Source organism: Vombatus ursinus, unplaced genomic scaffold, assembly GCF_900497805.2.
Source record: "Vombatus ursinus unplaced genomic scaffold, bare-nosed wombat genome assembly UNPS02014794.1, whole genome shotgun sequence".
Taxonomy (NCBI): Eukaryota; Metazoa; Chordata; class Mammalia; order Diprotodontia; family Vombatidae; genus Vombatus; species Vombatus ursinus.
Window position 1 is genome coordinate 1,780,143 of NW_020954572.1, and position 12,317 is coordinate 1,792,459.

Here is a 12,317-nt window from a genome sequence, read left to right on the forward strand (position 1 = left end):
GAAATTGATGTTTTTTAAAAATATTTTACCTTATTAGGATATTTCATGTAAGACGTATTTAGACCAGAGCTAACTGGATAATTTCCTCAAATTTCTATCTCCCTTTGTTGATATAAACAAAGTCTAAATCTGTTTCTTTCTAACGTCCATCCATTGAACCTAGATTTGTCCTCTAGGGCAAAACAGAACAAAGTTTAATCCTTCTTCCAGATAACATTAAAATAATGAGTAGAATAAATACCTGGTTACCAAATGTAATTATGGATTGGTATGGAATATATCTATGCATAGTCACCAATTACTAACCAGGCAGCAGTTTCTAACGAGGTAAGTAATATAATGATGAAAAATAATTTTTTTTCCTAAGGATTGAATTTGGGTTAGCCAATAAACATGTTTTCTATGAGAAGAAAGTTATCTGGTGAAGCTAAATGATAATCAATTTCCAGGTTTTTAGAAATATAGAGAGAGGTTGTAATTTTGAAAACTGTAAGACCTAATATTTTCTTTTCATGTCTGGCTTTACCCCATTTCTAAAATGAGAAGTTTGAACTTGCTTTCTAAGCTCCCTCCTGGTTCTAGCATTCTATGTATGATTCTACAATTTGGAGCAGTTTCTGTATTCAGAAATCTCAACAGAGATAGGGCTTAAGCCAGACAGGCTTCTGCCTTTTTTTTGTGCTCAGATTCTTATGCTCAAATTCTTGAAGATGGCCGTCATATCCTTCTTAAGCCTTCTCTTCTCCACACTAAATAGTCTCAGTTCTTTCAGCTCATGTCATATGGCACCACCTGAAGCCCTTCTTGATTAGCATCTTAATGAAACAGTTTCAATAAATAAAGAAGTAAATTTACAAACAAAAATGGCAAGTCATTATCCAACCTTCATGAAATAAATTCTTTCTTGTGGGATCCACTCAGCCATTCATTGTAAGCCCTTCTAATTTTATTACATTGACATATAATGCCATCATAGTACTACGTATACCACACCGAATGAAAAGATAAGTTACTGTGTCAGCTATAAATTTTAATAGTATAGGCAGTCAATCTGCTAATTTCTCAATTCTCTGGATAATTTAGGCAAAAGCAGACTGTTCTAACCTAAATTACAAGAAAATGAACACGCCACATCTTGAAATACAACCTTTTGTTAACCAATATGTGAAACTCAAAAATCAAAGAGATTTTGTTTGGGAAAAAAATGGATTAGATGACCTCTTAGGTCCCTTCTAGCTCTTTGGGTCGTAAATTAGTGAAAAATATGGATACAGAACTATATGTATGTGTGTATACATACACATGTATACAAATACATATACATATGAAGCTACATATATATACATATATGGAAAGCAACTTGAGAACATTAAAATAATAAGTAGAATTATTACCTATGTTATTATGAATTGGTATAGAACATATCTATGCACAATCACCAATTACGAACCAGGCAGCAATTTCTAATGAGATAGGTAAAATAATGATGAAAAATGATTTTTTTCCTAAGGATTGAATTTGAGTTGGCCAATAAACATGTTTCCTGTGAGAAGAAAGTTATTTGGTGAAGCCAAATCAATTTCCAGGCTTTTAAAGATAGAGAGAGGTTGCAATTTTGAAAACTGTTAAGACCTAATATAGTTTTCTTTTCATGTCCATGTTCTGGAAGGGCCTGCAAGATTAAATCCTTAGCAATGAAACACAATTCAATTTAACCCCACAATCATAACTATACTTTGTATCTGTATCAACACTTCAAATTTTTCCAAAAGGTTTTTACATCTATCCTTTATTTTTATCATCATGATATCTCTATGAGGTTAAATATTCTTAGTCCCCATTTTGCAGATAAACAAACAAACAAACTCAAATTATATGATTTACTCGTGAATTGAAGGTCACATGCCAAATTAGAATTAGGACTAAAATCCAGATCATCTAACTTTAATCTAGCATGCTCTACACACTAGCATACTTCCTTTAGGTGCAAAAGGTAAGAATTATTGTATCTCAGAAGGTATGCATGCTTCTACTTTTATGATAGAAAGTTTTCATCATCTGTAAAATGGGAATTTTTGAATAATTCATCCTCTATAATGTTTTATTTTTCCCTATAACATAAAGAGAGAATATGAATCTATAAAAATTCATTCTTTCACTTGAACTTTACCACAATAATATTCATATCAAATTATGTCTTTAAGTTATGACCAGTCTATGAAGTAACTATTATATTTCTGAAAACCTGTAACCAATGGCATCAAATACAATTTTCATTAATAGCTTATGTTAACGTGTCTCATGTCCCTACAAAATGTGATAATATCAGACTGAGATTGAACTTGAACTTACATATAGCCATGGGTAGAAAAGATGTGCTAAGATATTCAATAATATCCTTGTGTAGAAACGGAGGAAAGGTAGCTAATGTTGATATCATTGTGTAGGGCAAAGTACTCAGAATGTCATCATTAAGAAAGGGTAGCAAACATGTCGTTGTATAAAATATTGACTGTCCAAGATCTGCAAAACAAAAAAGAAGAAGAAATCAGTAACTAAGATAGTTTGTAACCAATAAAATATACTAGCTTTTGGACTTGCAGTTTTATGAACTGATTAAAGAAATAAGCCACTATTTCTCCCAAGCCATGAGGAACTCAATTGTAAATTGCTCAGTCTATTGCTATATGTGTAGTAGACATCCAATAAATGTTTGTTGAATTAATATATGTATATACAATGTTATTAAATGACATTGAAATTCTAATCATTATTCAAGGGCCAGCTCAAGATATCTTTTTTTCCATGAAGCCTTCCCTGATTCCCTAAGACAGAAATGATCTTTCTCTCCTTGGAATTCACATGGCATTTTATTTGCATTTTTCTTATGCACTTGTCACATTCTTTTTGTTTAATACTTACTTCTGTACACACCTCATACTCCCATTAGATTGCAAGCTCCTTAGGTACAGGGTCTATTCTTAATGTACCTTCCTCAGTGCTTATCTAGTACAATGCTTGGCAAATAATAAGTACTTAATAAGTATCTGTTAAATGAATGAATAAAATAATATGATACAATATATCACTCCTTAAGGGTAGGAATTGTTGTACTGACCCTGGATTCAGGAGGACCTGAATTCAAATTCAGCCTCAGACACATAACACTTACTAGCTGTGTGACCCTGAGCAAGTCACTTAACCCCATTGCCTAGCCAAAAAAAAAAAAAAGAAAAAGAGTAGGAATTGTTTCATTCTTTGTGTTCCCATTGTCTAGCACAGAACCTGACATATGCTAGTAAATGCTTGTTGATTGGCTGATTGATTGTAATAACACTTGGTATTCCTGCTGTTCCTTGCTTTAATCTTCTCAAATCGCTCTCTATATAATAATGAATCTTAAAATTCCTGTATCATTCTTATCTCCAATACATTTTATGTAAGACAACAAACTCAGAGATGTTATATGACTTGCCTACTAGTATTTTTATCAAGCTGCTGACAGCAGAGAACTACAATATCTATCCAACCATGCCATATAACATGAGAAACTATATCTCGTGAGCATTGCCTCCAAAACTGAGACGCAGGTGGCATAAAATCCAAGAAAGAAAAGTATAGACACTAATATCACATTCCTTTAAATAATTAACTACTTGTGCTAGGGGTGGAAACACTGTTACAAATTAGACAAAATAGTAAATAGATAATGTAAAAGTCATTTTCTACTTTACTCTGGAATTCATTATTATGGAGTCATTCTAATGACACTATACTTTAGTGGGCAGGGAAAGGGAAAATATTTTAGTTGATCTGTGATTGCACTCTATTGAGTACTATTCCAAGTAACTGGTCCATCATCTGACATGGTCTTAGAATTATAGTACAACAAAATGTTAGAGCAAACAAGGACCTTTGATATCATCTAATACAATTCCTGGTCATTTTACATTTGAGGAAAATAGGGCCAAAAACAGTAACTTGCCTCATGGTGCAGGGCCAGACCAATTATATAGGTCACCTTCCCTCTGAGAATAACTTCTACTTAAGTATATATTGTATGCATATAGTTATTTGCATCCCCCATTAGGATTATGGGGTTTTGCCTTTCTTTGTATGCTAGTGCCTGGCACCTAGTGTACACCAAATGCTTGTTGATTTGACTTGACCTGATTCCCAATACTGTGCCCTTTTCCTCCCCTAAACCACTACTCAGTCAAATTACTATGAAGGTACAACCTCTGTTTCTAACTCCTTCTACTTCTGAAGACTGGCCTAAAGTTATCTGTCTTCTTTTAACTTTTCCAATGCAAAAAACAGCAAGTAGATAACAACAAAGAGTAAAATGAAACAACTTTAAAACAAAGACATAAAGCACACTATTAAAACTTCTCCACAAATTGAGCAAGCAGAATACAACTGACCTGAGTTGTAATTTATTACAACGAACACCCTCATTCTTGAGTCAAAGCATCACAGAACGTCAGTGGTAGAAGGGATCTAAAGACGTTAACCAGCCCAACTTCCTCACTTTACAGATGAGGCAACTTGGGTCCAAACAAGTGAATCTGACCTGCCCACTACTCCAAAAAGTGGGACGAGCACCTTCAGATGCCTCAGAGGTTATGGCTTTGCCCTCACTCAAGGTCTTCAAGTAAACACTACTTATTAAGAATGTTGTAGGAGGAATTACTGTACATGTAAGAGTCGAACTGATGGCCTCCTAATTTAGACATTCTATGTTCAAGGTTTCATAGTTGTTACATGGCCAAGCCGGGACTTCTATTCTCTTTCAGTATATTTGCACTATACCATACTACTACTACACCAAAGAGCTTAATGAGTGCTACATTATTTAATTTAGGATTCTTTTTTCAAATTCCACCCATCATTCTAAGTGACAACACATCTATTCAAATTATTCATGCTACACTAGGTCGTGAGGGACAGTGAAGATTTATTCCTGCATTTTGAACAAAGTAAAGGCCAAGAATTAATAAATCATCGGGGGGAAACTCCAGGGGAAAGCACTCAAAAAAACATCATATTGTAAGTAATTACAGTCAATGAAAAAGAAGAGGAGAAAAAAAACACAATGCCCCCAATACAGAAGGTTTTTAATAACCAAATAGCTCTAGCAGCAGCATGAGCCACCATGGAACCATGCAGTATTAGTTCAATATTGATAACAGTGAAAAGCCATGTTTATTATATTCCATCACTGGCACTATCTTAGTAATCTTTCAGAACTTTCTGTTCAAGAAGGCTCTGGTTTAAGCTGTGAGATTTATATTGGTTCAAATCTTGATCCGATAAGAACTGAGAAGAACCTTAGATCATTGGGATCAAATCTTAATTGAGAACAGAAACTTAAAGATACTTGCCAAGGCCAAATGATGATGGTGGAGCCAAGACTAAAATCAAGGCCAATTGGACCAGGACTAGAATATGTCCCTTAAACCTTTTGACGGTTTTATAAGATTTCAACAAAAATAGATTGAATTAAATACTGGTCTGATGTTTTGAAATAAAAATCTATTTTCCAATCAAGAAATCTCAGAAAACAATTTGGATCAACTTTGATTGTTTTAAGCAAATAAAAAAAAAGATGAACAATTTTAAGAGTTTCTGACAGGTAACACATCTTTGTTTAACTATGAATTTTAATCTACTTTGTGGATCATTTATATATCAATATAGCACTTGGATTATAGTCATACCATACCCCCCAAAAGACCACCAAAATTCAACCATCAAATCATTATTATAAATTCAATTCAATTTTGTAAAATAACTCACAAAACATACTATGGCAAAACATAAAACAGATTGTTTACAAATTTAACTAGGAATGTGTGATAAGATACCTGAAAAATATTCATCTATACAGTGAAAATTCTTTATCAAGTTTTTGGGAATAAAATCATTAATGTTATAATTCTTAGAGAGCTTCTATTTATATACTGTCTTTCTCCAAAAATATCAGAGTAGTTTATTGAATACATTATCCAATGTATTCTCCCAAGATCCCTGTTAGGTTAGGATACTAGGTATTAGTAATATCCCCTTTACAGGTTAGGGAAATTAAATTCAGAAAGGTTAAGGAGGTTAAGAAAGGTGGTTAATGTCTACAATTACATTATCCAAGAAGAGGAGGAGTCAAGATAAGAACCTATGTCTCTCGATGACCATTCTAGAATACCATAGATCAAATTTGTGGTCAGAATGTTTTAAAGTCAACATCCATAGTCAGAAACACAGAATGTTAGACCCAGTAGGGTTCCTGGAATCATAAAACTATATGGCAGCTTAGAGACAATTGAGTCCAGAAGTGTCAAACTCAAGGTCCATGGTACATACCACAAGTGTGGCCAAACCAGATTAAAATGTAATTGGGAAATGTTTTTTTAAATAAATAAAATATAATACAATATAGATAATATTTATTTGTGGTTTTCTAAGTCAATATGCTTGTCCTCAGGGATCTGTTTCTATTTGAGTTTGACACTACTATCCTACTTATACTCCTTTATATTACAGAAGTAAAAAAATGAGGTTACAAGACCATCCAAAGTTACAGAGTTATTCAGTGGGTAAGACCCCAGGTATCCTGACTCCTGGTTCATTGATTCATTGGGTTAAGTGTAAATTTTGATTTCTACAAGACAGCATTCAATAAACATTCCATTTGCTCTGTTTGCTTCAAAATAAATCACTTTCTAGCTGAAAGGAATCTGATCTTTAAATTGTCCCTGTGAAATGCAGGTCAGCATACATTTTTTTTAAATGGTGGAATGGGGGATGCCATAAAAAAGTTTCACTGTAAACAGGCTTTAGAAACATGTTACTCCAACAAGTGATTCAAAAATATGACCAACAAAAGCAGTCTCTATTACCACCCCACCACCCCACCACCAAATAGCAGATGCATTTAACACTTTCATTCATCTGAATCCATTATAATAATCAGTATAGGTGCTTACCATGTTGACCATGCTGTAGTAATGGAATGAGCTCCAGCAGAGTCACCAAAGTCACGTAAAGGCCTTGATAGTCCAATGAAGGGTAATCTGATAATTGAGCATCACGACTTTGCTGGCCACGTTCAGATGGAGCATCTCGCAGGACGCTGTAAAGGAGGGAGCGAGTAACAGTAGGGTTGATGGAACTGACCTGTGGTCTTAGAGATGGGGTGAGTGGGAATGGCACAGGAAAAAGACACATGGTCATGGGCACTGTCAAATTGGAGGCATCTTGGCTTTCCTTCTTCCCTGTGCGGGACAAAATGCTGTTGGGGGGACAAAGAAAAAATAGAGACAACAAAGACACAAAGAACAGCACATTACATTGAAATGACACTATAAAACAAATAATAAAACACCAGATATTGCCCCACATAAGATGCAATTGCTACAAAGGCAGTGTCTACAAATCTAGTAACTGGCCATATACTTCATGCTTAGAGATACTAAGAAATTAAGGTTGGACTTGGTGATAATTTGCATTGCATCTCATGTGTTATCTGGTTAATAAGGAGCAAAAATATAAAAATGCATGTTTCATGTTTCAGTGCCAGACCCATGTTTTACAGTACAGCAATTTGGTGAAGGGGTGGTTTTCTCAAAGAAGAAAAAGACTATCAGATTGGCAAGGGTTTTGTTTGGCAATACAAAGGCACTTTGAAAGGGCATTTTCTGCATGACTAGATTAAGTCAATTACAACATGCAAAATATAGGCATGGCACTTCCAGAAACATGTTTTAGCAAAGAATAAACATGTGCATTTATTAAGAAAGTCTTAAAAATCACATGTTTATTTCATCAAAATAATGTCTGTATGTATTTTATGATACTGTTTCATGACATTCTGTCAGTATCATTTGAGATAATGAGTTTAAACAGGCACATGGATTTAGAAATAATATATATTTCTAAAATGCTGAACTAAGCTACATTTGGAAAAGCTATAAAATAATATATAGTTGATGGTCTGTAGCATATGTTTGTGAGCTAATGATAATGGTTGTTTATGTGTGTGTTTAAATTTTGCATGTTGGGGGAGGAAACATCTTCTCTTATGAATACAAACACTGCTTTGTTAAATATTTACCTTCAAAATTCTAAGGGTTAAGCAAGCAACACCTGTTATATAGCTGCACATCATACAGTATGCTCCCATTCGTTACTGATGCTACTTACGGTATTATTCAACAAAACTCACTATAAATTAGAGGAAAGATAATTTAGAAAATTAAAAAGTTTAGAGGGAATCAAAATCAATATCTAAAAATAAATTCGCTTGCTTTTAGCTTGGACATTTTAAAAGACATTTTAGTAAAAATTACTGCAGCTAAAAAAGTTATTAATTATTTTTAAAAGAAGAAATTGCTGCTTAAAAACTTTGGGGGGTTGTTAGGGTTTTATTTGCTTACAAAGTAGATTATACTATTTATCAGAAGAAGAGACAATAAATAGGCAATATAATTATAAAAATAGTGATGTACTTTGCACTTATACAGCGCAGTTCTATAGTAAGCATATAAGCTTAACAAATATGAAAGTAGAAAGCACTAATTTTTACCTATGTTTCATTATATAAAATAAACTTAATCTACACTTATTCTATAGTCATTACACAGAACTAAATTTCTCAGTGATTGGCTGTTACATGTACAAATGGACAGTTCTGTGACAAGTTGGTTAGTATCAGGCATGCTTGCTATGTCAGCTATGCATTTATTCTTCTTCCCTTTTACTGACAGATAGGTCACAATCTACAATAAATGACTACATGGTTTTCCATGTGCCTTATTTACCTCTCAGTTTCCTTTGGCTTCTGTTACCCAATGTCCAGTGCAAAACAATTGATAATAATAGAAAATACTTTCAGAATAGTTACAAAATATTTCTTAGCAATAAATAACCTAAGAATGGATGTGGTTTGTTTTTAAGTAATCAGAGTGCTTAATTTTTATGTGTTTTTTTTAATTTGCTTGACTTTGATTGCTATGCTTAACAGTTCACAATGAAAAATGTGCCAGTATTAAAATTCCTGTCACATCTGTCCATCTAGATCTTTTGGGGTGGCATCAAATTATCCATCAGCCTTTGAGCTCTCTTGCAACAACATATCTCTACTGAAAATATCACCTTTAAATGTACTCTTGAGAAGGCCGGCCCTCAGAAAATCAGATCTCATCCTGTAGGATTCTATCTGGGCCAAGGCCATAACCACATTGGAGCATTAAAACGGAATACCTCTTTCAGGACTCCTGGGCCCCAGCTGGAACTTGCACCTATCCCCACTAATTACATTTTTATATGCTCCAAGATTATTTCTAAAGTCCTATTAGCACAACATTTTTCACATGAATCTGCATTCCACTGAAAATGCCCATAGAATCACACAGGATAAGAGTCAGATATATTATTTCCCAAAATTCAGGGAATTATTAGTCTATCCCCAAATTACTAACTTTTGAATAGAATTCTTTTAGAAGTGGTACAAACAGATCAGCACTTCTCATCTCGGGTAAAATTAGTCCAATATAATGAAATAAAAACAATCCCTTAAGTAAAGCCCTGTGCTCCAATCAAACTTCTCTTGGAGAGGGAAAAATACTATGTTTTAAAAATGAGTGCTATTATGCTTCCTAAAATGTGAATATAAGAAAACCTTTTCTCAAGAAATGTTTGATCAGTTAGTTAAAATATCATAAGCAGAATTCCACTTTCTGAATTCCACTTTGCTATTTTTGCCTCCCTATGTGTGGCACTTTCAATAACAGCTGCACACATGCGGGGTGGGAAAGATGTCAGCATAAACATCTGGGCTACCAATCTGATAGCAGAGCTGCCCCCTCACTGCCTTTAGATTCAATGCTCAGGTGAGGATAGGAGGAAAAGGCTGATAATGAGTAATCCATGAAACCAGTCTTTAATTACTATTCATGTATTAATGTAAGGAAATGCTTTCACTCGTGGAAAAACTTAAGGAAGAGCTAATGAATAAATGTGTAATGCATCATTTATGGTGATTTTATGATGTTTTGTGAAGTTTTTTCCAAAAAATAAAAGTATTTTTCCCAACCAAATGGTGCAATTCGGGAATGACAAAACCATTTCCCCTATCTGCAATTCTTGCTAATAGATATATACTAGACATTAAATCATAAAGAATGCTAGGAATGCCCTGCTCAGAAGAGTTAAGTTTAGCAGCCAAATTTTCACCCTTCCTTTTCAACCCACAAGAGATTCTCCTTTCATATCACTCAAAATTAGAATATATTACAGCTGAAAGGGATCTTAAAAATTATCTAGGCCAACTTCCTTATTTTGCAAATGAGGAAACAAGGCCCCCAAAAGAAAGTGACTTAGCCAAGGCCCACAGTTCGTTAGTGGCAGAGCTGATATTAAAAGCCAGGTCTTGGGACTCCTAGAGCAGTGTTCTTTCCACAACACCATGTTAGGTCCCTTCCATGTTCATAAAAATTCTGTGCTAAGAGAGAACCTCTGAAGGAGTATTGGGGAAGATGAGAATTTGCCTTCACATATTCATAGCAAAGAAAATTAATTTGTCCAACGTTTCCCATGAGTTTGCAAGTTTGACATCTGAATTCGTTCTAAACGGTAAATAGAATTTACTTGACTAATCTAGGTTCTGGAGCTAAATGACTGAAAAGTATACATATTAACACACCAATCTCCTTCTTTTCATCATATTTGTTGATTGCAATTGAGACTTCTGGGCTGAGAATGGAATCCACTCTTTAAATTATTTTAAATTCTCTAAAAAGTTAGCACCAGTCAGTTCAACCTTGATTCCATTTTTAAAAAACAACTTTATATCCACCATCAGCCTGAATGGCACTAGAGCAAAGATTGGTACTAAGCAATCTAAGAGTTTTCAACTTTGAGAAAGGCCAAGAAACTTTAAAATTTCAAATTGGGGAAAGGGCAAGCCCATTCAAAGAGAACCTAGATGTGAAAAAAAATGGCTATGGCATGTTTTTAATATGAAATAAATTATAAATCCTCAAGGAGGACAGGGATAAGATGATATTCTTCATTATATCCCAGACAGTGTCCAGCATAGGACTTTATACAGAGTAAGGCAATGAATAAATTTATTGGATTGAACAGAAATGTATTATGGATTGAGGAAGCCTATAATAACTCTTCTCAATTTCTTTTCCATGAGTATGGTAACATTTTGATGTTTCCTTTCTTGGTTTTTCTTCTAAAGTCCTATTTTGATGCCTCATCATGGTGCAGAGGAAACGCTGGGTTCTTGACAAATATGCCAGCAGAAACACAAGCTCTGGCAGATCCTACCAAGCTGGGAAGGTTTTGAGTAGGGGTTTGGTGAGGGATCCTGTATCTGTAACTTGAGGGTAAACCTAGCTAAGTTCAAAAAGGCTTATCACAATGTTGGCCACAGTTAGTAAGGTTTTTGACCTGCGCAACCTGCTATCTATTAAAACAGGGGTTCTTAACCTGGGGTCTGTGAACTTAGCATGGGTTTTCTTTTTTATATTTTGATCATTATATTTCAATATAATTGGCATCCTTTGAAATCCCACGTATTTTATTTTATAAATTTAAAAAGCATTCTAAGAAGAGATTCATAGGCTTCAGCTGACCACAAAAGGGGTTTATAACACACACAAAAAATTGTTGCAAGCCATTATATTAAGGTACACTGGTGAAATTGTAGTTCTTTGGAAATATTAAAGAATCTTTTCCCTATATGATTTTGATAATGAAGGTTAGCATCTCTGCCTATTTCAGCCTTCAGAAATCTATGCAAAGCCTTCACTGAAATCAAAGGGAAATGCCTGCAAGTATTCCAATGGTACCATTGCACTTAACTGCAGCTCTGGTTAAAATGAAGCATCTTGTAATCTTACTTTGTGCACTTTCATGATCTGGAATTAAGGGAAATGGATCAAATATTCTCCTTGAAAATGGACCTCAAAGAAACAAGGACTACACCATTCAAGAGAATATGGTCGGGTTCTTTGGCTTGCAAATTTTTCATTGTGCAACCTCTTGTAATAATAGATATTGTACCAGTACTAGATATTAAAAGGGGTGATAAAAGATAATTTCACTTGGGCAGCTAGGTTACAGAAGGGTGTGCAAGTGTGAGGTCCATAATCACATACTATAGAAGGACTTAAGGAGAGGAAGGTCACAATCTATTTCTTGGGCTGATATCTGAAGTCTTTACAATTCGACACTGTCTGCTTGGGTTCCTCTAGCAACTTCTTCAAGAATCCAAGTGATGACTATGGATTTGGAGATTAAAGGAATCT

At 34.4% G+C, this 12,317-nt stretch overlaps 1 protein-coding gene across 2 annotated transcripts in view; it reads right to left on the minus strand.

Moving 5' to 3' along the window:
- The window catches only part of UNC79 (unc-79 homolog, NALCN channel complex subunit), a 285,579-nt gene extending 283,124 nt beyond the window's left edge, over positions 1-2,455 (minus strand). The window contains exon 1 of one of the 2 annotated variants that reach the window (XM_027869844.1): positions 2,353-2,455. In XM_027869844.1, coding sequence (XP_027725645.1) covers positions 2,353-2,440 — 88 coding nt within the window. In that variant the 5' untranslated portion in view covers positions 2,441-2,455. The remainder of the gene's footprint in view (positions 1-2,352) is intronic. The other variant, XM_027869843.1, reaches the window with a different exon arrangement.
- Between the last annotated feature and the right edge of the window lie 9,862 nt (positions 2,456-12,317).